This window comes from Puma concolor, chromosome B1 (genome assembly GCF_028749965.1).
Source record: "Puma concolor isolate L17-30 chromosome B1, mPumCon1.1.hap2, whole genome shotgun sequence".
Classification (NCBI taxonomy): Eukaryota; Metazoa; Chordata; class Mammalia; order Carnivora; family Felidae; genus Puma; species Puma concolor.
Genome location: NC_141670.1, coordinates 96,916,227 through 96,942,838, shown reverse-complemented (window position 1 = coordinate 96,942,838; position 26,612 = coordinate 96,916,227). Strand labels below are relative to the sequence as shown.

General features: G+C 39.5%; 2 protein-coding genes and 1 long non-coding RNA gene across 17 annotated transcripts in view; 2 read left to right on the top strand and 1 right to left on the bottom strand.

Moving 5' to 3' along the window:
* Window positions 1-12,008, top strand: part of JADE1 (jade family PHD finger 1) — a 59,895-nt gene extending 47,887 nt beyond the window's left edge. For all 13 annotated transcript variants that reach the window (XM_086704237.1, XM_086704232.1, XM_086704236.1 and 10 more), the window contains 2 exons: window positions 4,488-4,605; window positions 8,162-12,008. In XM_086704237.1, coding sequence (XP_086560363.1) covers window positions 4,488-4,605; window positions 8,162-9,072 — 1,029 coding nt within the window. In that variant the 3' untranslated portion in view covers window positions 9,073-12,008. The remainder of the gene's footprint in view (window positions 1-4,487; window positions 4,606-8,161) is intronic.
* A 235-nt stretch (window positions 12,009-12,243) lies between these two features.
* On the top strand, window positions 12,244-25,838 carry LOC147581767 (uncharacterized). Its single transcript, XR_015250227.1, has 2 exons — window positions 12,244-12,795; window positions 21,046-25,838. It is a non-coding gene; the product is annotated as an uncharacterized LOC147581767 (long non-coding RNA).
* Window positions 20,564-26,612, bottom strand: part of SCLT1 (sodium channel and clathrin linker 1) — a 217,658-nt gene continuing 211,609 nt past the window's right edge. For 2 of the 3 annotated variants that reach the window (XM_086704243.1, XM_086704244.1), the window contains 2 exons: window positions 25,340-25,435; window positions 20,564-21,093 (listed from right to left, as the gene is read on the bottom strand). In XM_086704243.1, coding sequence (XP_086560369.1) covers window positions 21,031-21,093; window positions 25,340-25,435 — 159 coding nt within the window. In that variant the 3' untranslated portion in view covers window positions 20,564-21,030. Of the gene's footprint in view, window positions 21,094-25,339; window positions 25,436-26,612 lie in introns of those variants that run through there. The other variant, XR_015250225.1, reaches the window with a different exon arrangement.

Genomic DNA, 26,612 nt, shown 5'->3' with positions numbered 1-26,612 from the left:
CCTTTGGAGTCCCAGTCTGGACCTCCCTTCCTGCTACTGGAATAATTAGGAATGGGCTCTCTTCCCTCCAGGGCCTCCTGCTCCCTGTAGGTAGTCTCTGAGACTTGCTAATTGGGGATACATCTTAGAGCATCTTCTGCGTCATCTCGCCTGACTGCCAGCTACTGTTGAATTCATTAGTGCAGAGGAGATGGGACTGAGGCTCTCTGGCCTGAAGCATCCTGCACTGAAAGGCACCCAAGTGGCCTGAAATGGTTAACGCATCTCCCCCAAGCACCTCACTTATTAGCAGGGTGTGATTCATCTGCCTGGGAGAGGATCTGACACGTAGATGATTTGAAATATGAGAGTGTAGGCAAGGAATAGGGAAAAAAAAGCAGTATTAAGCCAAAGATCAGATCTCACAGAGACCTGCATGGCCCTGTTCTAGACGGCAGAGGAGCAAAAGTATTAAGTGTTCATTAGAGATCCTTCTAGTACGAGACTTGAGTGTCCAAGGACCAGCTATCGTAACACCCCTTCTATGACCAAGTTAGGATTCCAGATTCAGGCAGAGGCCGAGCAGGAGAGGCAGGCGTGAAGCGCCGGAGGGTTTGTGAGGCTTTTGTGCTGCCGTGCCCCCCCTGGTGGTGAGTGTAAAGAAGACCTCGCCTCGACCACATTGTGTGTGTGGCGTTTTTGTTAAGAGCTGAGAAAGGGATTCAGAAGGATAAACTGGAATCCTGGTGGGAAGCCATTATATTATCCCAGCCTGACAACTGCTGTACTTGGGGTGCATGAGCTATGGAGTCAGATAGTCCTCAGGAGGGAGGACGAGAAGTCTAAATGTTTGGACTGTGTTTGTCTCACAATCACCACAAAATAAAAGTGTAGAAAATGCTTGTGGTGTACTAACTCTTTTCTGTACTTAAGTTACTCAGATTAACATGCACTTATAATTCAATTCTAAACATTTTTTTTTTGAAGTCATCACTGTTGGTTTTAAGTAGAATGATACCAATGATGTATGAGAAACAGGGAATAAATCAGGATTTTTGTGTGTGTGTGTGGCATTACTTACATTTACTTTATTAAAAGCTTAAGAGATCTTAGGGAATTTAGTGTCAGTTTTAAATGGGCTTATTATAATGAAAAATATGTTTTCCGGGTTTTAAAAATTGAAATATTTGCTGTGCTCCTGAGAGCTGCACAGTTCTTTGTAATTATAGACAACAAGTATATGTCAGGCCAAAGGCTTATCAGGGCAGGGGTAACCAGAACAAATAACAAATTACTTTGTGTTTCAGTTAAGTTGGATTTCTAATTCACACAGTAGTTCACAGCAGGTATGCAGAATCCAAGAATACACAAGTCTGTGATCAAGGCTGTGGTCAATACCAAACTGACAAATAAGTAGACTTCATTAGAAATGTAAACCACTGATAACTGATAATGGTAATAGCTCTTTTTTGCAAATACACACCTTGGGGCATTGCACACCTGGGTACCATTCTGGATCAGAAAGGTGGCAGGAGTGGATTTTAGGAGGGTTTGAGAACAAACATCTTTAAGAAGACACCATTGCCGATGTGTAGTCTGTGGCTATGTCAAGTTCCTGAGGCTGCCACTCACTCTGGTGGGGTTCCTTTCCCCTAGACATCTTTTAAAAGATGCAGTAAACATCCGTAAATGAGTACGTGCTCAGATAAAGACGTACTGCCTGTGCACTTGTGGCTGGGTCATCGGAAAGGGCCAGCCCCTGGGAGGCTATCCTACTCAACACAGTGGAATGCTCACCTTTGAAAATCTGGTAGAGGTTCTAGTTATCCCTGGATGAAAGGCATGTTAAGCTTTAGTGTTGCAAGGAGTGTTTTGGCATTGAAGAAAACCCCTTGAAACCATTCTTGGATTCCCGAGGGCAGTGGTTCTCAGAGTGTGGGCCCCAGCCAGCAGCAACATTCCCTGGACACCTCGCAGAAGTGCCAAGTTTTGGATCCCACCTCTGACTCCAGAAATGGGGTAGGGGCCAGCATTCTGTGTTTTAGGGTCCTCACATGTTTCTGTTTGAGAACCACCGCTTTTGGGGAAAGCCGGACTCTGGTTTAACATGGTGTGAGGGAGAGTGCACCCATGAACTGGCTTTTTTTTTTTGGTCAGCAGGGGAGGACACTTAGTTGAGTAGTGCACAGGAAGGGCCACGTGCAGGGTATGTTTTGAGGATAGAGCCTCGGTTCAGCTCTACTACAGGGACTGCTGATGGAAGCTGTGTGAGGAGTGTTCTGTGCATAAGGGAGGGAAAAAAGTTCAGGGCGCTCGCTGTTCTAAATGTGGTCAGCTAGGCCTGGGTTATTCATGGGCTGATTTGTTCCATTGAAAATCCACCCTGGCCTTAGTTTTTTGGGGTTATAGGAAGAGGTTTCTCATCAGAGATCATGGGGGAAAGAAGTAGAATTTGCCCACTTAGCCAGGGTGGAAGCCTTTCCTGGGGGTAGTGGTTGAAGCTACCAAAATGGAATTTGAATAACATGTGAAGTTTGGATACTCTGTTTTCATGCATAATTTTGAGTAAGGGAAATGGAAGTTATCTTGGCTGTACCTCTGACTTGAAGAGGATTCTTATCTGTTCCTAGGATGTCAGAATTTGTTTCCATTTCCTATTTCCAGAAGTTGTATGCCTTGTCTTGATGTAAAAACTGTTCTCCAAAAGTTCTGAATCTGTGCTACAGATCTAAGTCTTGCCCCTTCTTCTTTTTGAGCTTCCACTCTTAATATCCGCCTTGGGTGAAACAGTATTTATCAAAGACAATAGCCTATTAGCCACTTCTATCCCCAAACTGGTTATGATTTTTCTAAGACACCTACTTCCTGGCCTGGGGTTCTGAGGCTGTCAGAACGGGCTTTAGCTAAGGTAAATTACACCAAAATAATATTTACTCTGAGACGGGGAGAGTGATTTTCTTTTCAGTTCTTTAATTCTAAGAACACACACACACACATACACATACACACACGTCTGTCTACACATCAAGAAGAGAGATGTTAGGAACATCCTAAATAGTCCGTGAATTGGTTAGGGTCAGCAGAAGCCTTACTTGGTGACCTGGTGTTAGGCCAGTAAATTGCACCATGATGCAGTGTGAAAGCCAGCCAACCTGTTCCTCTTTATGCCTTCTGTCCTCTTGCAAACAAGACTGCCTTGATTGAGTACAACTCAGGACAGAACAGCTGGAATTGTTAGGGTCTAAAAGGACTGGAAACCCTAGGGGAGGTCTCTGCACAGAAGCCAGAGTGCAGTCGTGTGTGTGGCTTGTTGCCATTCTAACAGAAGAAAAGATTGGTGACTCGAACTTGCCCATTTCAAGGAAGGTTGTCAGGGAAGGGATTGCCCAAGCCTCTGGAAGACGTGAGTTTTTAGGGGAGTGTAGTCCTGCCTTGGACAGAAGACGTGATGGGATGCAGCGTCCCTTCACTCCTGCCACTGAGCTCTTTAGGGCATCTTCATCTTCCTGAAAAAGTTTAATCGTATCCCTGCTGTGTTAAATTTGACATTTGTGTTTTCAGGTGCAATAATCCAGTCAGGTTTCCCAGTAGGTTTGAAGACTGAAGGATTTAAGGGGGTTTACTATTTTGTTTTCGTATCACCTGATCACAGGCGGCTTTAAAAATGGGGAACAGATTTGGGTGTCGACTAGCTAATATTTGTTAGCATATGCACGTGATCCCAGTGCCTGCCATGGGATACAAAGTGGAGCTCTTAGCACTTGGGTCCTTTCAGTTACTTACAGGTGATTCTGGACAAGGGCAGTGTCAGTTCTTCAAGTGGTGACACGAGCTGGCCTTGAGATGTTGATGGCATGTCAATGGCAAAGTGAAAACATTACCTAGCTTCACACTCTAGGAACACATTAGCTACCTGTGAACTCACATTTCAACTATCCAGTTGACAAGTTTACTTGGCTTCCTGGTGACTGTTTGGTCTTCTAGTGGGCTCTGTGCAGGGTTAATTTTTTTTTTTTTTGAGGGGGGAGGGAGTTTCCTCCTGTGATGGCCCTTGACTCTGTGCTTACCTAATTCCATCTTCAGAAAATGCTTGACAAAGTGGCTTCTGAACTGCTCTAAAGCCTTAGGTAATAGAATTGGTGGAAAGAGGATACTGAGGGGTGGTAAGCAGAGCTCCTTGGCAAGAGGTAGCAAGTCTGGACCGGGACCCCGGCAGTCTTCCCCTGAGGATGAGCCTCAGGCTGGGGGTGGTGGGGGCGGGCAGGGCTTTTGAGTTCCTAGTCTTTTTTGTGCTGCCCCCTACATTGAGGGGTATATGTGGAATCCTAGTTAGCAGCCCCAAAGGAGATTAGAGATTGGATAAAGTGTTTGAAGTACATCTTGATTTCAGATGTCACACAAGACCCTAGCGGGACAAATTTCTCATGTTTAGGGAAAAAAAAAAAACCAACACCAAAGTACCGTTATAATGTATTACTTACTTAGAATCTTTATTCTCTACGTTCTAGGTTCGGAACCTCACTTACATGGTGACCCGCAGGGAAAAGATTAAGCGATCTGTGTGCAAAGTCCAGGAACAGATATTCAATCTTTACACTAAGCTCTTGGAGCAAGAAAGAGTTTCAGGTATGCATTAAGCTCTTGTAGGTCAAACAATAGTGCAGGGGTTTGTAAACCTTAACGTTCTGTTAAGGAAAAAAAATGTTTAATTTTCTTTTATTTATGCTATAGGAGAATCTGAATAGCACAGACTTTGGTATTCAAAGAAAATCTTTTGGCATTTGAAGCATCATGGTAATAGGGAAAAGGGTTATGAATTTGACCTCAACTAGAGGTCGAATCCTAAATTCTCTCCTTATAGGCCAAATATAAGTAAGCCTAAGTTTTCAGAGGCTCCCCCATTTCCTCCTGTGTAATATGAGGAAGGTATCTCGAGCTTCCTTCTGGGAGCTATTGTGACATGCAAGCAAAACCAACTTCTACGTTATATTGCAAAGCACTTGATAAATGTATAAAGTGTCATGGGGACACCTGTAAAGATTTATGGATTATCTAGCTTCGGATCTACCTGTAACATATCATAAATAAGGTATCTTAAGACTGTGTTCTTAAGACACATATCCATGTTTAGATAACGTTCACAGTGTACTTTTTGGTGTAGGTGGAATTTTGAATATTTTTGAGATTCAGCATCAAGTGTTTACTTAATTTTTCTGGGCTAGGTGAAGTGAAAAGGGGAACTTGCTCAATTCTGGAGAGCACTTCAGTGACTTGGAGGTGGAGTGCAAAGTTGGCCAAGTCGCTGAACCTGCCTGGGACTCTTGATCTGTAAAAGGGGCTTGGTTCAGAACCATGACCTCTAATGAGTCTTTGAGCGCTAACACTCTGTGAACGTGAGCCCTGCACAGCTGGCCTCGTAAAGGTTTCAGAGAAGGAGGTATGTGGGGTGGGTCTGGCGGGTCTTCAGTGAGCTCTGTGGCCCTGCTCTGCCCTTGGGCCAGAGCATCAGTGTTCACAGTGCTCCCTTCATGTGGCCCCAGACACATATGCAGGCACAGACGCTGGCTTTTCCTGTTTCTGTGGCTTTTAGTCTCTGTAGAGACTGACATGTAGAAACAACAAAGACCTTGTTCTATCCTATTATATGGAAATCCGAATTCTGGTTTACCTAAAACTAACCAGATGTATGGAACTAGAGGTAAATTGGGTCAGCTGAACAAAGAGAAAAAAAGCTTAGGGAGTTTTGAATGATATTCTTGGGGTGTTACATAGTTAATACTAATGGCATTAACTTACTAATGCTAACCTAGATATTTTCTTCCTGAGAATAAATAGTTTTCAGATGTATCATTAACTAGAGTTGATAGTTGTGATTTAAAATGAGTTGAAGTAAGTTTTTCTAAGTAGGGTTCATAAGTGATTCAGATTCTTTCAAGTGAACTTCTTTCGTTCGTTATTCCTACTTGAATGCAAATAAATGGGACCTGTTTTATCCCTTGCCTTTGCGTCCTCACACAAACAGCCCACATGGAAGGCTGTCTGGTGCCGATCGGCCAGTGTCCAGCCGGCAGAGGCCAAGCTGTCAGAGCTGCCGTTGCACAGGGCCGTTAGTGCGGGTTGTACCTGTGGAGTTTTGCCATTGGAGGGCTTTCTGTGACTCTTGTTGAGGTATTATGTAATGAGTGATTGCCTATAAAAATAAGCTGTAAAGCGCATTTTCATCTGATTTCACTTAAGGGTCATTTTTCATGGATACTGCAGGCAGCTTTTTGCATTTCATGGCTGAGGTTTTTACTTGGGTAGGTGATTGAGATTCTTACCCAGGTTAGGAAGTATTTTGTGTAACAGGGCTGTAATGAGAACCTACTGTTGTTCCAGAGAAGGTAAACAAACCCTCCCATCCCTCTGAGATATGAACCATACTGAGTCTGATGGGTTGAAAGCAACATTAATCTAACTGCAGGATGCCACAGGGAATGAAGGGGAAACCTTCAGGATGCGTTTTTTTTCTTTTCCAGTTTTTAGATTTTCAGTTGTGTTCTTACTCATGCCCCAAGTGGATCTCATGTCTTATAAGATAGATGGTTTCAGGTGGAGGACAGCCATGACTTCTAAGTGTCAGTCACGGTCTGCGGTTTAGACTCTGGTGTGTGAATCTGAGAATGAGCAGGGCCGTTCTGTTGGATGAGAGTGTCCTCAGTGGAGACCGTGCTCATGGGAGGTCGTGAGTTGGAGACTTTTCAGAGACCTGGATCCCAAGTAGATGGAAATCAGAATTTAGAAAATGTCAGTCCCTCTTACCTTGGTTTTCCCACAGTAGGCGACTGAGGAAAAGAAATGTGGTGTGAAGGGTGGCCCTAACAGTTGATTCTTGAGAAAGCACACATCTTTAGCCCAGCAGATTGTAAAACCCCTTCCCCTGTGACTGTCCATAGCAGGTTCATGTTTAGAGTTGCCAGCTCTGTTGTTTACATGCAGGGTCCTTGTCTGCTGAGCAGTGAGGTTGCATGTAGGCTCCTGCCTGGCAGAGCCTTGTTTTCCTGGTGGTTTATCCTTTATGGGAGACAAAACATGAAATTGGCTCTTTATAGATGTCCTGGAGGCTCCTGCAGAAATGTGGTCCATGAACTCCAGTGTGTTAACAAATTCACTCAGTGTTTTTCACACTGAGGATTCTAAGTCGTAAGTTGGTTGTGAGATGAATTCAGTGGGTCACCACCAGCATTAAAAGCAAGTGACATATAATAGAAAATGTCAGAGTGCCACATCACATGGTGAAGGCTAATATGATTTCATGAAATGTAAACTTTACTGGGTTGCACTGTGAAATTTAGTTATTGTGATTTATATCAGAAATGAAAAACACCATTTTAACCTATCCTCATGTTGGATAATTCAGTTTAATTCCACAAATGGGCTTTGCATATAATAGTAAACCTTTTTAAAAAACATTTACTATGTGTCAAGAATGATTTTAAACATTCCATTCTCATTTCATTTACTTACATGTATGTATCCTCACTATGGCCCTGTGAGGGTATATTTACTTTGGAGAAGGAAACTGTGGAGACCTGCTGCCTCCCCTTGTGGTGCTGTCTTGTAGGGAGGCAAGGCAGGTGACTAGCCAGGTGCAGGGGTAGGGGCAGTGCTTGACCACCAGATGGATTTGGCATGGATTCCTCTATGAAAGTCAGATCAGTTACTTTGTTTGAAGGAAAAAAAAATTTTAATGTTTCGAGAGAGAGAGAACATGAACGAGTGGGGGAGGGGCAGAGAAAGAGGGAGACACAGAATCTGAAGCAGGCTCCAGGCTCCGAGCTGTCAGCACAGAGCCCAGTGCGGGGCTTCAACTCATGAACTGTGAGATCATGACCTGAGCCAAAGTCGATGCTCAACCAACTGAGCCCCCAGGTGCCCAGAAAATATTTTTCTTAGATGTTTCATGAAAAAGTTTGTGAGCTTCAGCTATTTTATAAAATAAGAGCATATTGAATGGAGTATGCAGATTCTCAAGGCAGGTAATATCTTTATATGAAAAACCAAATTTTTATAAATGGGGTGGTTGTATATTGTAGTGTTGGGTGGGAAGTTTGCATTAACAGGGCCATGCCATGGGTCTAGAATTTAATTGTTCTGGATCTGCCTCTGTAATTTTTCTTTCTCTGTGGTTATATGTTCATAGGTGTGCCTTCATCTTCCTGCTCCTCGTCCTCACTGGAAAACATGCTTCTGTTCAACAGTCCTTCTGTGGGCCCTGATGCTCCCAAGATAGAGGACCTGAAGTGGCATTCTGCGTTCTTCAGGAAGCAAATGGGTACTTCCTTGGTTCATTCGCTGAAAAAGCCCCATAAGCGAGATCCATTGCAGAACAGCACTGGGAGCGGAGGCAAAGCCCTGCTGAAGCAGCCAGACCTGTGTGGTAGAAGGGAGGGGATGGTGGTCCCAGAGAGCTTTCTGAGTTTTGAAAAGACCTTTGCAGAAGCGCGTCTCCTGTCAGCACAACAGAAAAATGGTGTGGTGGTGCCCGACCACGGGGACAGAAGAGACCATCGTTTCCATTGTGATCTCAGTAAGGGAGACTTAAAGGACAGACCTTGTAAACAGAGTCACAAGCCTCTCAGGTCCACAGACATGTCCCAGAGGCATCTGGACAGCACACGAGCTACCACCTCCCCTGGAGGGGGGCAGTCAGCACCCGGCACAAGGAAGGAGATAGTGCCCAAGTGCAACGGCTCCCTCATCAGAGTAAACTATAACCAGACTGCAGTCAAAGTGCCTACAACGCCTGCCAGCCCGGTGAAGAACTGGGGAGGATTCCGGATTCCAAAGAAGGGGGAACGGCAGCAGCAGGGAGAGGCCCATGAGGGGGCCTGCCACCAGCACTCAGACTACCCCTATCTGGGCCTAGGCAGAGTTCCAGCTAAGGAAAGGGCCAAAAACAAATTAAAATCTGACAATGAGAATGACGGGTATGTCCCTGATGTAGAGATGAGTGACTCAGAGAGTGAGGCATCAGAGAAGAAATGTATACACGCCAGCAGCACCATCAACAGGAGGACAGACATTATCAGGAGAAGCATCTTGGCCTCTTGATGAAACAGATGGTGTGGGAGCACCGCGGGCTTGTCACGGAGTTGCTAGACGGGAGCTCTGAAGCGGGGGACACGCAGAAACCCATCACTCCTGAGCTACGCAAACACATTTACTTGCAAGTCAGATTGAATTTTTTTTTTCAGAGTCATTTATAAATCATTGTTGTGAGAAGTGTGTTATCTGCAACTTGTTGAGGAAACACAAGAGTAGATTGTAAGACACCGCTAAGACTAGAGGCTGAATTAAACACTAAAATAAGAATGAATGAAATAAGTCTTTAAAGAGGGCAAGGCTCACAGAAGCCTCCTGAGTTCTTACTGCCCTCTGTATCCTTCCCAAAGCACAAACTCTTGGTTACCTGAATATGCGGAATCAGATGCAGTTCTTGAGAAACCCTCACGTACCATTTATTAGCCCATAAAACTTACTTTCTAGGACTGTGGTAGAACTTGAAATCCTGTTTATACTTTGGCCCACAAGGCTGTTTTTGTTGCATTCTAGTTCTAGGCAGCAGCTCTGAAGCTTCAGTAACTCTAGGGAATTCAAGTGTAAATTATAATTGCGGATGGGAAAGAGAGAATTTTAACAAAGGTTGTTACTTGCAAATCTGAAGGGACAGGGTAGAGCTGCTGCAGCTTGGAGAGCTGGGGTAAATGTAGCTAGGTCCTATTGCCTGAAGCACTTGAATGCATTGTGGGAATGGGACTGGTGGAGAGTGAAGCCGTTAGAAAGTCCTATCTGTGAGAAAGGGCAGCTGGTTCCATGTTTTCAGTACCTTTGACCTTCCTCTTCCCTAACCACTGCCTTCTGGGCCAGCTTGGGATTTCCCTGGCCTTTGGCGATACCTGGCCGTCTGGCTTCCAACAGTACTAATGGCTATTCAAGTTTAAGTGATGAACTTCCAGACTCTGGTGACATAACTGCCCAGAGCCAACCACTAGTGCGTATGTTGGGGAATCTGGGCTTCCAACCTGAACGGATTCCTTAAGGAAAAGGAAAAGAAGAAAAAAAAAAAAAAAGGAAAAAGAAAAAAAAAGGAAAAAAAAAAACAAAATAAGTTATATTTTAAAAACAATAGAAAGGCAATAAGTTGCGATAACCTCTTACCATTGACCAAGGTTATACGGGAAAGAGATTGAAGTGTAATAGGTTTCCTGGAGTCAGAGTTCTAAGCTCCAATTCGTAACTTGGACTTTCTAATTGCAAATGGCAATAACTAGTAAGTTATCAGCAATAATGAATTTAGCATTAAATTTGAGTACAATGTTCTGTTTTTGCACTCACTGCAGTGCGTATGTATTAAGACAGTGGATAGTGTTAAGGTCCTGTTAATTTTCTTTGGAATTCAATGTAGTTGTGAATCAAACTTAAGAGAAGGAAAGTTTAAATAGCAATGAGATTTAGAATTATGGGCACTTGGAACAAGCCCAACTTCCCCTAAATTATCCTTAGTTTGTTAATATCAGTATTCAGATTCCTGATTCATTTATACATCTGTTTCCATGTGGCAGGGACATTCTGATACTTAATGAGTGATGCTTTGAGTTCTGTAGTTACCTTTCAAGTCTTCCAGGTGATTGTCAACAGCAAAAAAGGCTTATTGAATTCCATCTTGCTATGCAAGTTTTATCGGATGATCAAATAGTAGATCTGATGCATCCCCATTGTATGTATGACATTTTCAAACCAAGTCTTAACTTTTCAGATACATTTTAGTAGCTAATTCAGGGGAGGGGAAAGAATGACCCAGGTTTTTAGATTGACTATTTTTGAGCTACAGGGCTCATTTTGAAAGACTGCTCTCCAGGTAAGCTGTTGCTACAGATATTAGGAGTTTCCTAATGGATCCAAGCTGTACATTCACTAGTAATTTAAAAATCAGATTTTTTTGCATATGAGCAGAAACCTTTTTGCTGGATATGGAAGAAGGTGGACACTTTTCACAGTTAACCTTTTGACCACAGCAACAGCTCTGGGTGAGAGTAGAATATATAGAGGGGTAATTTGTCAAGCCATAGAAAGAAAATCTAAATTTTAGTAAGTATATGACCTCTCACCATTTTAAGAGGTACCAGATTCATTTGCACTATTTAGGAATGCTAGTTTTGTGCAAAAATAATGCCTTACCTGTTTTTTCCCCACATTTAGGTTGAAAAGCTTTCAAAGTTCCAAGTTATGCTGAACCAAAAAAAAACCAAAACAAAACAAAAAAATAAAGAAAAACCCACACAAAAACAAAACACAAAAAATAAAAAGCCCACACTTTTTATTCCTGCTTTGAAATGCAAATGGTATAGAGCACGGTTTCTCTGACAGTGTAATGATAGCTTTGTAAGTTAGTTCATGTCCTGCTGGGAACTCTGTATGAGGCAGCCATAGCAGCAGCCCACACACCCACCCACCCACTTGCACTCTATTAGTGTGGAACCATTTGCTCTTTTCTTTTCAGCTTTATCTTTCCTTGTGCATCCTGACCAAGAAATATCTTTGATTATGATCAATGTATTATGTCAAAATGTAGGCTAGTTAAACTTTTGTAAAGTTGCCTGGAATGTCATTTGTTAGGTTATAAACACAAAATCGAAATGAAGGGTTCTATGTGTTGTGTACAAATCTTAATTATTTTGAAATGGACGAACTTGTCATTACATTTGTAACCTTGTACAGAGGATTTTTCACTATGTGCCTAGCTTGGTGTCCATTCAGCTAAAATTGGAAAAAAAAAAGGTGCATGAAGAGTTAAAAATCAGAAATTAAAGTATATGTAGAGATGACTATTTTATATTACATGGCCCAATCCTGTATTTATTTCTACCCCCTTTTTGAAAGTATTTATAAAACTAGTTGAGGACAGCTGTATTTTTTTGTTGAACTATTTAGTAGAATTTGTGCCTTTTTGTCTGTATGTGAATAAATGCTGTACATTTTGCAATACATTCTTAAGTGTCTTTTGAAATCTGATTTTGCTAAATATTTAAAGGTGTGTATGAAACAGCAGTCCTGAATGGGTGGTGTACGTTTCCTGTCTCACAGTTTAGGAGTAAGAACCATAGCGGGCAACAAGATTATGGAAGAGCACAGGTCCACAGGGCTGCTGTTTGGCTCAACTCTGATGGTGAGACAATGAAAAATGATAATAGTTTTGATTTTTGGTCTTTCTCACCAGAGCACAGGTCCACAGGGCTGCTGTTTGGCTCAACTCTGATGGTGAGACAATGAAAAATGATAATAGTTTGATTTTTGGTCTTTCTCACCTGGAGTTCTTTTCAGAATACAGTTTTTGATCTGAAACTGTTGGTGAAGCAACTTAGACTATAGGATCAGAGAGACCTGGGCTTATCAGACACGTGACCTCTGCCAAGTCACCTACCCTGCATAAGCCTCGATCTTCCCTTCTGTAAAAAAGGATAACATCCCACTACCTCTCCTGGGGTTATTGTGATATTTAAGGCAAGTGCATAAAAAGCATCTCATAAAGCAGTAGGCATTTACTAAATGATAGACTATAGTAAGAACAAGGCTTTGAATTCTCCAACATGTTACTTGGTGAGCCTTCTGAGGTAAAAAAAAAAAAAAAAAAAGTTATTTCTGAATGACAGGAAGACTTTAAGGTCCCTCAAGAATGATTTTTCAAAGAGTAGTTTCATTAAATGCTTTCTTTTGATTGCAGAATTCTGGAACACTAGGACCAAGAAGAGCTACCCTCTGCATCCTACATAGAAGGTAGGTCCAAGATTACATACAGCATTAGGTATTGGCAGAACTGGGCCTAGACCCTAGTTCTCATTTCTGGTTTGGTGTTCTCCCTGCCTGAAATAGTATTTAACCACTACATGCAGAAATCAGCATATAGATATACTTTCCTTCATACTGGGAACAGCAAAGCTGGTATGGGTTTATAGTCTGCATTCTCTTCTAGATTATGAGCCATGACAGGGTCGTGTCACTGTCCCTAATTTATAGTTATTGTAAAATTTTGGCCATTTTTAAAAATGTGAATTGTTCATACATTTGGCTAAAAGCTTGTTTATTTCTTCTTGTTCCTCCTTAGTGACTATTTACTTCCATGTTGCTTGCTCTGAGTAAGACCCCAGAGAGAAATAACTGTTGTTCTTCCTGCAAGGTCTTAAAGTTGAATAACCACAATAGTTCCCCAGGGAAATTAAGTCCCCAGGAGCCAAAGGAAGGGCCTATCACTGGCAATTCTGTGATACATGATGGGAAATGTGGCACCAGGGACTTGTGCTTATGTTTTTACCCAGATCACTTAGAAAACAGATTCTACCTTTGAAACATCAGCCATCTGCAGCAAACTTTGCAGTTAACTTCAGGGTTGAACTCTTCAGTGTGATTTCCTTTTAATGCTCAGAACTGCATTAGGTGATGTGTTCTAGTCTGGGGTAGAAGAGCTTCAACTGCCTGGTCATTGAAAAAGAGGAAAAAAGCAAACCTGTCATCAACTTCCTTGACTTCAACTATTCTCTTTGCTGCCGAGTTTGAGGTCTCTGCAATCCAGCTCTTCCTGAGTTCCAATGGACTGCTTCCTGGGCATTTCCTCTTGGATGCATGCAGGCACTTGAGATTTTGGAATGCCTCCTTTTCCCTATCCTGCCTTAGAGAATGTCATCCAAGCCTGAAACGTGGGAGTCCTTTGTGAGTCCTTCCGTCAACTCCCACAGCCAAATGGTGATCCGGGTCACCAGATGCATATGCAGCAGTTAATTTTTCACTTCTCTCAATCCCACCACCACCTGCCGTATAGTTTAAGTCTCATCATTTCTTGCCCGGATTATTGCAGCAGCCTCTTAGCTGGTTTCCTTGACTCCAGTCTTGCTGAAATTAATCCCTCCCCCCAACTAGCTACAGCCTTGATAATGCCATTTACACAGTGGTAACCTGCAATAAAAACTGATGCTGTCATTCCACATAGCCTTCAGTGGACCCTTCAGACTTCTGCAGGTAATTACAAAGCATTTATCAAATGGCTGACACTGACTGGTCTGTATTTTATGCATATTACTTTGCTCACAACATGTGAGGTAGGCACTATTATCTAATTGACAGATGAGGAAACAGGGGCACAATTTGCTCAAGGTCAGTTGGTGGTAGAGCTGGGACTTAATCCCAGCCAGACTACAACTCAGCTCCTTGGGCTCTACTGTCTCTCAGAATATAAAAATAGTTCACATCAAGTAGTTCGTGTGTTCTTGAGTTCACTGAGGATTATATATGTGAACTTTGGTTCAATGAGTTTCTATAAAGTAAAATAATCTTGGCCTAAAACATTATGTTCATGTGCTAGATGAATACCTGCACATAACCTAATGGAGGACGAGCAACAGTAGGCTTGTGGTCAGTTCCTGAATCGAATGGAATTAGTTTTGCTTCATACGTGTACATTTATGTAACACAAACATATTTACAGGTAAAATCTATGCATATAGGATCAAAGAAAATAACATTGCTATCAGAAACTTAATTCTGTGTCCTAACACACTGCTTGGAAACTTAAAGAGAATTATTTAAAGTTACATAGTTTCTTGATGATGAATCTGGAATTAAGACTAATGTCTTAAGACTTTTCAAACTGATTCTATGCAAAACTTTGCAATCGGTAATTTTGTGATATAAAGTACAGTAAAATCTGGTTATTTTTTAGAAATAAGTCCTTCTCAGTCTTTTGGCAAAGATCAAATGCAGAAATGAATAAATCAAGCAATGCCAAATTAAATAGTGAAGTCATTCCTAATAGCAAAGTCATTCCTAATGGATCACTAGTGTATCCTGATATTCTCACTCTTCCTTGGCTTACATATGGCTGTTTGAAATAGTGTATTTATAATTATGGGCTAATTGTGGTTATTTTATCCACTAATCTGGCTGATGGTTCTAATTTCAGGATTATTACCAGTATGATACAATTTATGAAGCAAATTTTTTCTCTGGTGTTTCCCTTCCCCACCACGTAGCAGCCTCAAAGGGCACTTTCCTTCTTTTCTTCCTAATTATGGCTCTGTTCCAACTTTACTGTTTGAATTGTTTGAGCTTCTCTTTTTCGTATTAAATCTCTGTGATCATATCTTTGCTTCAACTATTCCCAAGTACTTACTCAAAGTGAGTAAATACCTTTCAAACATCACGCTTTAAAATACCATGCTTAGGGCACCTGGGTGGCTTAGTCGGTTAAGCAACCACATCTTGATTTCAACTCAGGTCATGATCTCACATGTGATCATTGTGAGTTCGAGCCCCTCATCTGGCTGTATGCCCACTACTTGGGATTCTCTCCCTGCTCTTTGCCCCTCCCACACACACTGTGTCTCTCTCAAATAAACTTAAAATCCCATGCTCTTGTTTTGACACAGGAAGGCATGCAAGACTGTATCAATCACTTTATAACTGCTAAACAATTTAAGATTTTTTGGTAGCAACTTGGTAGACATGACACTTTTTTGGGGGTGAAATTGTTACCACTCATTACATCTGGAAACCTTCAAAAGATTGTCAGATTACGTGCATTACATAGAAAATTTCTTAGGAAAAGCACCTTCATATCTGGTGGGATTTTGTAATTTTTTCAAAACTTGAAACTGGCTAAAAAAAGTCCAGTAACTTTGGTGGAAAATAGATAGAGACCTAAGCAAGGGAAGTTATATAATTAGTGGGCTAGCTACCTCTTTTGAAGGTTTTCATTTTTCTTTAATGGGTGATAACCATTTCACCAAAAAAAGTATATCTACCAAAAAGGCTTAAATATGTTAAATTGTTTAGCAATTGTAAAGTGGTTGATGTCATACTGTATGATTTCCTGTGTCAAAACAAGCATGATATTTTAAAACGTGATGTTTGAAAGGCATTTACTCACTCTGAGTACTTAGGACTAGTTGAAGCAAGTTACTTACCTTTTATGATACCTTTGGAAAGGGAGTAATACCTAACTAGCAAGTCTGTTGAATTATATAAGGTAATAAATGCAAAATGCCAGCACAATGTCTTACATATGATAGGTGCTCAATAAATAGACATTATTCATACAGATCATCATGATTATTGTAGATCCAGGGAAAGATTCCCCAATGTATTCTTTCGGTTATTTGTAGAAACAAAACTTTTCTCATTCTCTTTTATCCCCCTACCGTTTATATGAAAGGAGGTACTAGTATCACATTTTTAATATTTACAAATCTAAGTGCGAACAGACTTTGTATACATATTTTGCTCTGATTTTATTCTTTGAAAATAGGATGAAAATATTGAACGAAAAGTTCCATGATGCCATATTAAAGGCTTCAAGGGTTTTAAATGAACATTAAAAAAATAGTGATTACTAGGCAGCTACATGGATTTACTAAAAAGAAATCTATCGGAATAAATTTTCTTCTTGGATAGGATTACTGGATGAGGTCTGGGAAGTATGACAGTTGTAGTATAAACAAACTTTCTCTGGACAGAAGAGTGGGTATTTCTTGATGTTTTTGTGATGGTGAAGAAGCAGCAAACAGGCCAGATTAAAAATGGGCTGAATAACCAGGCCCCATGATCCTGATTAATTATACATTATGGGAGCTGGGAGCTGGTGTGTTCTAAGACACCAACTGCACTCACATCTGTCTAGTTCTTTTTTTTTTTTCATGATTTTCATGAAAATATGGGTGGTATGTTTACCAAACCTATAGATGGCATCATCGTAAATAGAAAGTTGTCATGGGTGCAAGAAACATAGCACTAAAAATAAAGCAGACATGGTCCCTATGCTTACAGGTAACAAACTGGATGACAGAATTGGAGCTAAAATGACCTCAGCACACTGTCATGACATAATAAAATTTAAAAGGGATGAACGACCAGTCTGGCTTCTGGAGCAAAGATTTAGCTCAGCAACGAAACCTTTGGAAAAGACGTGAAGATTTTAGTTAACAATATGCTCAACACTTCCAACACTGAAATTCAAATTCCAAAAAAGCTAACGTGATTTTAAGTGGCATTAATGGAAGTACACATTGTAGAATAATTTTTTTCTCATTCTAAATACTAATGAGAAATTACAGGTACATATCCAAGAATCACTATAATAACTCTCAAAGCATGTTTCCATAAGAGACCATGTCAGACTATTTTGGGGGTTGGGAAAAGGGGAAGGGCATGTGGTTTGAACCACATCCATCCCCTGGAGGTTCTAATACATGTTTTTCCCCCACACTTAGGTAGGTATCACGCTTCTCCCACCTCTCTCTCAGTCATGATTCAGAACAAGGGAGTAGTTTTTTTACACCTTGAATATAATTTTTGGTTCTGGGCATAAGACTGATAAATCCCAAGCATGCCTAGTGTAAAAAGTAGGTGCTCAATAAATATTTACTGAATGAATGAAGAAGCATATGTGAAAATCAGAGCACTTTCAGAGACCAGTGGGTGGCTGGCAAAAGGACTCAAAACCAACTCCTCTGAGGAAATGGGGATGTTTACTTACGTGCAGGCAGAACATGAAGATTATTTTCAAAAGGCTGAAGACCTGCCACTTGTAAGATGGTTTAGACTTACTCTGTTGCACAAAGTAGAACTAAGGCAGGAAGGCACATTAAGGTAAGGTAAGGAAGGTCAGACTAATGGTCAGACTGTTGGAAAGTAGACTGGCCCATCTCAAGGGAGAGTACCCCCACCCCCTCCAGCCCCAGTGCATTTAGACAGAGGTGCAGGGTAACAGCACTAATCTGTTCTCTAAAAATAAAGCAGTGAACTTTAAGAATGTATATTTAGAAAGAAACTAGAGAAAATACAAAGTTAGCTCCATAATGTTATTCTCACATGCTTACATTCCAATATACTTGAATGGAAGAAATGAGAGTGGTGTTAGAGCTAGTACATGGGGGTGTCTACCGGAATGTGGGGCACATGTGCATGTTTTGTGGTGAACCCTTGGGCTACAAAACCACTTACTCAGTGTAGATTGTTTTCTCGGTAGCTGGGTAGGTGCCAGTGTTGTAAAAAAAAAATACCTTAAAGATGCCTTCCCATCCTATGTTTTTTTTTTAAGTATATACATATTTGTTTAGTTTCTATATAAATACTAAGAATGTTAACACTGCTCGAAAGGCACATATTTGTACATGTTTTAAGGGCTGGTGAGGGACAGATTTCATACATCACAGTGGGGTATTTCAGTGTCTGTCCCCTCACTGTGCACATATCTATATGTATATATACATTTTTAAATAAACTAAGAAAACCTAATCATTATTTTTGATTAAAATGTTTGTAAAAAAGCCCATTACAGATTTGCTATTCTGGAAAAACTGATGAAATACATTATGGTTAAAGAACAGAATTTATACTAAAATGTTTAAAGTATTTTTTCATTCTTCCTTGATTTGTCTGCGAGTTGGCTTGGCAGACTGTGTAGCTATGAAATATTCATATTTGCTGAATAAACGAATGGCTGAATTGTTGCTAATGTTCTCCCATATTTGGGGTAGTTACAGTGCTCATACCAGAGGAGAAATTAGAAGATTGTTGGCTGCCCCAATTTGCATATTTGTATACAAAAGGAAGAAGAGGTAATCATATCTCTTTTCTTCTTCAGGGAGACACAAATAAAGAAATATGAATAAATAAAATGAACTAGCTGTGTTGTCCTTAATTTCAGATTTACATCATTTCTTTTCACTCTTTCCTATTCATTTCCCCTATCGCCTAAAATACAGTTCACAGAAAAATGATAATGTCTCTGTAAATGAAGGCAAGACTGACTGACCAATATGAGAAATGTCAAAAATTCCACTACATTTTTACATTGAAATCATTAGCTAACAAACTTTTCTGAAAGAAAAATAACCACGCATGTTCAGTTCTGTTGGTAAACCTAGCTCAAGTCTGTTCGAATTCAGCAGAGGTAAGAAAGGCCTATTGTCTGACTAGTAGCCTATCCTTTACTTGGAGAATATCTAAGTATTCAAGGAGATCCAACTGGAGAGACGGTTATCGATTTTAAAAGGTAAAGAGTAGGTGCCCATGGCCAAAGTTTGGAGAAAGTGCTTACACTGAAAGATTACCTTGAGGAACTGAGTCTGGGAAGTTCGATTTTCTTTTTGAGAAAGGATGATAATCAGATTCCATTTGTCTATAATGTTCATTTCTGAAGTGCTTCCTCCTACAGTCTCATCTTTCTTGTATAATTCTAACATCTTCTTTAATTAAAAGTTTTTAAGAATAAATTTTATATTCTATAAACATGAATATGAACATAACTCTTAACATGGAAATTACTCTGTGAGTGACACAGGAAGGAATTCACATTAGAGAATCAAATGAAAAATTCCTAGAAAATGAAAATAAGCTAAGTGCCTAATTATCATTTAACTATCATACTTGTACTATTTCATATCGCCACCGAATTTGACACTAGCAACCACTTGTCCCCTCCTTTAGTCCTGGCCCTCCTTTAGTTTTCTTTAGAGAATCATACTGGATTCTCTTGGTTATAGCCCTCTCATTGTTCCTATTTAATCTCCTTCAATGACTCCTCTCCCTGAGCTCATTCAACAAATGAAGATATCTTCTAAGGTCCTGTCCTTAAAAATTATTTTTCAGAATTTGAACAGTTATTGAATACCCTGCGTGTGCCAGAAACTACTATGCTGAGTACTAAGGGTACAATGAAGGGGAGCAGACATGAATCCTGCTCTCAAGGAGTTTGCGGACTGTTGGAGTGGATATTAAAAAATTTCAAAAAGTTAATTACAAATTTTCCCAAGTGCTATGAATCAAAAATACAGCACACTATTACGAGAAGTACAAGGGGACCTAATCTAGTCTGGAGGCTGGAAGGCTCTGAGGCAGGGATATTTGAGTAGTGATCTGAAGAATGTGCAGATGGCAAAGTATACACAGAAATCCTGTGGGGAGGAAGGATGATGTGTTGACAGAAGTAAAAGAAGGCCACCATCAGAGCTAGAGCAAAAGAAATGGACGGAAAGAGGTAGCCACATCCCATAAAGTCCCAAGGAAGCTCCTACACCCCATGGTGCTTCAATTCTCAGCACCATGCCAAAGACCCCATTTCTATCTGTTTGTTAGAGCCAGTCCTAAGCTTCTGGCTGCCTGGGTGAATATTTACACATGAATGTTTTCATGTCACTTCAAACTTAATTCATTATCCTTTATCTGGACTACTGCAGCAGTTTCCTAACTTGTTAACCAGATGCAAACTCATGTGCTGTAATCACCAGAAAGCAGGGTGTACCAAGTTCAAACCAGAAGCAGAGAATAGGTAACTACATGGACCTATGAAAATCAACTAGACCTATGAAAATCAACTATACTGCAATATTCAATGCCCATGCATTCTCAGAATTTATTGTTAGTACTGCTTTGAGTAATAGCAAAACAAAAACAAAACCTCCCAAATTCTTAAATACAAATATTTGATAAAAACTGGAAATCGTGTAAATTAAAAATGAATCACTACAATTATACATTAAAATACATGACTGCATCATTTTAGAAAGTGCATAATTTATTACATTTATGAGTTTATAATAAAATGGATACTTGGGAACTTAAAAAGTGAGTTAGTAACAATTAGGTGTAAAATTCTCAAATCATGGAACCTGAAATATTAAAATTCTAGCATTGTCTTTCTCATGATTAGTATAGCTTAAAAATTATTATGCTTTTCCAAAGGAAGGAAGGGAGAATTAAAAAATAGACACGTTGATGAAGGCAATGAATTCTTCTCAGCTGGCTTTATTCTCCACTGAAGCTCAATATACGGTTATATTTTCTTTACTTACAGGAAGCTGTCATTGTTCTGTTTTCCATAGCCCTCAAAACAGAATGGAAAATGCTTCTGCAAAACGACACAAGCCTTAACCATTCTCTATGGGTTTTTACCATTTCAATACACTTCTAGTCGAACAGTTTTCCCAATTCTAAAGTTCTGAGAGTGAACTATGAATATTTTTAAATATTTTCCAGATTCATCATGGAGGCTGCTTTTCTTCTCTGCACTGTAATCACACTGAGCTGCAATTAAAATAGACAATCAGTAAGTAGTTACTTTTTCTATGGAAAATCTTACACTAATACAAAGTATAATGCATCACAACTTACAATTATTGCAAATAATCTGACTGGAAGGGGTCCTGGAAGAGGTCATTTTTTGTGTTCCTTTCTATTTTACTCTTGAGTCTTTAAAATACCTGTATTACACTAGAGATATGCATGTCAAATACAGCATTCCATAGCTCAGAATGATATACAGTACTTAGAATTCCAAAACATATTTCACAGATGAATGAAAAATATCTACGTAAAAGCTAATTAGAAAAGTGGGTAAAATACAAACTAAGTGTGAGCCAGCACAATACAAGGTTGGTAATGAGAGGATGATAAATCATAGTAAGAAAGGTCTAATAGGAAAATAGTCTTTAAATATCAACTGGAGTTGACATTATACACACCTGGAAAGATATCTAACAGTACAAAAGAGTACATACATCATAAAAAAGTCTTCTTACTGCTGTCCTTCATTCTATAGCCCTCTTACCAGATACAACCACTACTTCCGTTTTCTATTTCTAGAAATACATTCTTCCCCCCCCCCCGTTTATTTATTTTTGGGACAGAGAGAGACAGAGCATGAACGGGGGAGGGGCAGAGAGAGAGGGAGACACAGAATCGGAAACAGGTTCCAGGCTCTGAGCCATCAGCCCAGAGCCCGACGCGGGGCTCGAACTCACGGACCGCGAGATCGTGACCTGGCTGAAGTCGGACGCTTAACCGACTGCGCCACCCAGGCGCCCCTAGAAATACATTCTAAATGAGAATAGATGGATGTATTTCCTCACGCCTTTTTATTTAAAAAAATGATAAAGGGCTATATATACGTTTTATCTTTTTTTTTTTTCCTTCTAAATGATCTACCTTACAAATAGCTCCGTGTGAGATCTACTTTATTCTTCTTAACAGTGGCAAACTTTTCCTGGTATGGATACTCCATAATTTAACTGGCTTTCTATTGATGGGCATTTAGATGGCTTTGACTCTATTAAAATTATAGGCAATGTTGCAATTACTATTTTTACATGTTTCCTTGCAGACTTGCCAAGGTGCAAGTACACCACGGGCAGAATAAACTCATAGAACGACTGGGTCAAAGGTTATATATACATTACAATTTTTGAGAGATACTGCCAAACTGGGCTCCAAAGAGACTGCACCAATACACATTTATATCAGTGATGTACAGAAGTGCCAGCTTAATGTATTAACAAACTTCATGATCTGACATGATCATGAAATGGTGAAAAATGGTATGCAATTATGGTTTAATCCTGTATTTGTCTTATGAATGAGGATGAGTATCTTTTTAGATGTTTAAAAGCCATCTGTCTTCCCTTTTCTGCAAATATGTTTTCTTTGTTGTACATTGTACTTTTTGTTGACTTAGTCACTCTTTATATAAAAGATACTGCTTTTGTCACATGTATTGCAGATATTTTTCTCAATTTTTCATTGACTATGGTTTTTTAAAATGCAGATATTTGAAATTTTACATGGTTCACATTTATTAATTTCTTTTCATAGTTTTTAGGTTTTGTGTTCTTGCTTAGAAAGGCTTCACCACGCTGATTTTATGGTCAAGAGAACACAGTAGGGCTTTCATTAGTTTAGACTGATACATTTAGAACATATAACCACAGTCCAAAGATGGATGAAGAATGTACAGAAAAAGTTCATCAGAATAGCACATTTAGAACATGGAGGGTTCAGTACAATGCAGGGCTTGTGCATGACGTTGGGCTGCACTGGTAAGTATGATGTACACAGTAGAGGAAATAGTAATTCTTCAACTCCTTTCTTTCATTAAATATCAGGCCCTTAGCAGGGTAGTCTTTCTAATTGCAGTTTCCAGTTTTTAGGGGAAACTGGGAAAATTAGAATCCAGAGAAAGCAAAGATAAAGATTTAAAAAGCCGAATATGTCTAAAGAAAGGAAGTTTATAACTTGAACTCATTTAAAACAGAACAAAAATTAATTCAAGGGTATAAATTCCTTTCTGTGGATGGGGAGAATGCTCAATGATTACTTTTCATCTCCAAATGAAAATGGGATGGAAGGAGAAAAGCTTAAGGAAAAAAACTGTAAAGTGGTTACTGACATAACATTAAAAAAAATCTCATAAAGAGAATGGTGAAATGTCTGTCATTAGAGAGTTTAAATCACAGAAGAAAAATCAGTGTTGTACTGTTTGGGTTTAATTCTGTCAGGAGGGAGACTAAACTAGCTGCCAAACTGGATTATCCAGTTAAGGTTCTGTAACTGTATTCTTTTTACTATAGAACTTAAGGTAGTTAATTTTAAGTAGGCATTTTCTTTACCATATTCTTTAAAAAAGGTAAACTTGAAGATTTAAGGACTGTGATATAGAAATTTAATTTCTTATATAACTAAATACTTACCACTTAATGATTATACTAAGTGTTTATATGTGTTAATCTTTTCGATCTTTCAATAACTCTGTAAGGGAGGTGTTATTACACTACATCAAACATGAAGAAACTGAGGCTTAGAAAAGTTGAAATTGTCCCAAATCACATGGCTACTTAATGGCACCAGGCTATTTGCCTGACACTAAAACATCCACTCTTAAGTTACTGCCCGGGACACCCAAAACAATGGTTTCTTGAATGATTAATAACTTACTACATTCATTCGTAAGTTCATAAGTTTATTTGGTAAAGCTCTAATTACTTTTTTTTTTTTAATGTTTATTTATTTTTGAGACAGAGAGAGACAGAGCATGAGCAGGGAAGGGGCAGAGAGAGAGGGAGACACAGAATGTGAAGCAGGCTCCAGGCTCTGAGCTGTCAGCACAGAGCCCGACGCGGGGCTCGAACTCACGAACTGTGAGATCATGACCTGAGCCGAAGTCAGACGCTTAACTGACTGAGCCACCCAGGCGCCCCTCTAATTACTTTCGAGAGGGAGGAGAACAGAAGGGCAAATTACTGCATTTTCTTAAATGCCATGCCATGTTCAAATCAGAAGTAGATTAAAAAAAAAATCTACAAATATCACATACATAAACTGAATTCAATGAGTATTTAGAGCTGCTTTACTATTATGAAATGCTGTAATATCTGTACATAATATTAATTTTGATTGAAACAGTTTAAAAAATTTTTTTTAATCTTTATTTTTGAGAGAGAGAGAGAGAGAGAGAGAGAGAGTCAGTCAGTCGGGGAGGAACAGAGAGAGGGAGACACAGAATCCGAAGCAGGCTTCAGGCTCCGAGCTGTCAGCACAGAGCCCAATGTGGGGCTCGAACTCACAAACCATGAGATCAAACCTGAGCTGAAGTCGGACGCTTAACTGACTGAGCCACCCAGGCACCCCTGATTGAAACAGTTTTTATAAACAAATGTAATTAATAATGTAGTAACTTGGTTTCTCTGCCTATCTATATCTATCCATCTATCTATCTAAACGGTTTCCAGCCTATCTTTATAATCACTAAATGATCTCACATTGTTCCTAATAGGAGGTACTATTGATCCTACTTTAGAACAAATGGTGCATTTCCTTTATATGATGTGCATAAATTATGAGTAATTACCCCTTTGTATTTTATTGATGTTCTGCATTTCTAGTCTATTTCCCAATGGATAACTTTCAGACAGTATTTTAGATTTATATGGTTATATACAAATGCACATTAAATGAAGGTAACCTATAGGCCAAGTAAAATTTTCCATTTAAAACTACAATAAAAACAAAGTTGCTGCAGTTTGAAGCATTACACTCAAAGTGATGTTTTCTACTTACAAATCTGTCAGTGATACATGCTTAGAACAAAATTCTAGAACAGTGCTGTCCAAGAGAACTTTTTGTGATCATTGAGTTCTATTTATGCTGTCCAATATGAGAACCATAGTTACATAGGAGCATCTGAAATCCAGCCAGTGTTAATGAGGTTTTCAAATTGTAATTTTTTTAATTTTAATAATTAAATTAAAACAGCTGCTTAGGCCTAGTGGCTACCAATCTGGCAGCAGAGGTCTAGATTTTGGTGTCAGTTTAGGAGACCATGTTTATTTCTGTTTTTAAAGTTTATTATTTCAATCTCAAACATTAAAAAGACTAATTTTAAACAGTGTAATCAAGTAAAAATAAAACTACTAGTTCTCTGGGAGCTTTTGAGGAACTTTACTTATCTTTGATCTACTCAGACTATTTACTAACCAGGGATAATGAGGAAGCTCCCTACCTGCTGGGAAGCTGAAGCCGCCCTCTGTTCTGCCTGACTTAGACGCCTTTGAAGTCTGTTGGCTTTTTCTTGATGCTCTAGAATTAGTTTTTCATTCTGTTAAGGGGAAATATAAAGTAAACAAGTTAAAAATCCGTATGTGACATTGAAAGGTTTTATGGAATTATCAATACAAAATCTGAATATCATTTTTTATTTTTTAAAATTTATATCCAAGTTACTTAGCATATAGTGCAACAATGATTTCAGGAGTAGATTCCTAAGTGCCCCTTACCCATTTAGCCCATCCCCCCTCCCACACCCCCTCTAGTAACCCTCAGTTTGTTCCCCATATTTATGAGTCTCTTCTGTTTTATCCCCGTTTTCATATTATTTTTGTTTCCCTTCCCTTATGTTCATCTGTTTTGTCTCTTAAAGTCCTCATATGAGTGAAATCATATGATTTTTGTCTTTTTCTGACTAATTTCACTTAGCATAATACCCTCCAGTTCCATCCACATAGTTGCAAATGGCATGAGTTCATTCTTTTCCATTGCCGAGTAATACTCCATTGTATACATATACCACTTGTTCTTTATCCATTCATCCATCGATGGACATTTGGGCTCTTTCCATACTTTGGCTATTGTTGATAGTGCTGCTATAAACATGGGGGTGCATGTGTTCCTTCGAAACAGCATCCCTGTATCCCTTGGATAAATGCCTAATAGTGCAATTGCTGAGTTGAAGAGTAGTTCTATTTTTATTTTGAGGAACCTCCATACTGTTTTCCAGAGTGGCTGCACCAGCTTGCATTCCCACCAACAATGAAAAAGAGATCCTCTTTCTCCTCATCCTCGCCAACATCTGTTGTTGCCTGAGTTGTTGATGTTAGCCATTCTGACAGGTATAAGGTGGCATCTCATTGTGGTTTTGATTTGTATTTCCCTGATGATGAGTGATGTTGAGCACTTTTTCATGTGTCAGTTGGCCATCTGGATGTCTTCTTTGGAGAAGTGTCTATTTGTGTCTTTTGCCCATTTCTTCATTGGATTATTTTTTTGGGTGTTGAGTTTGATAAGTTCTTTATAGATTTTGGATACTAACCCTTTCTCTGATATGTCATTTGCAAATATTTTCTCCCATTCTGTTGGTTGCCTTTTAGTTTTGCTGATTGTTTCCTTTGCTGTGCAGAAGCTTTTTATTTTGATGAGGTCCCAGTTCATTTTTGCTTTTGTTTCCCTTGCCTCCAGAGACATGTTGAATAAGAAGTTGCTGTGGACAAGATCAAAGA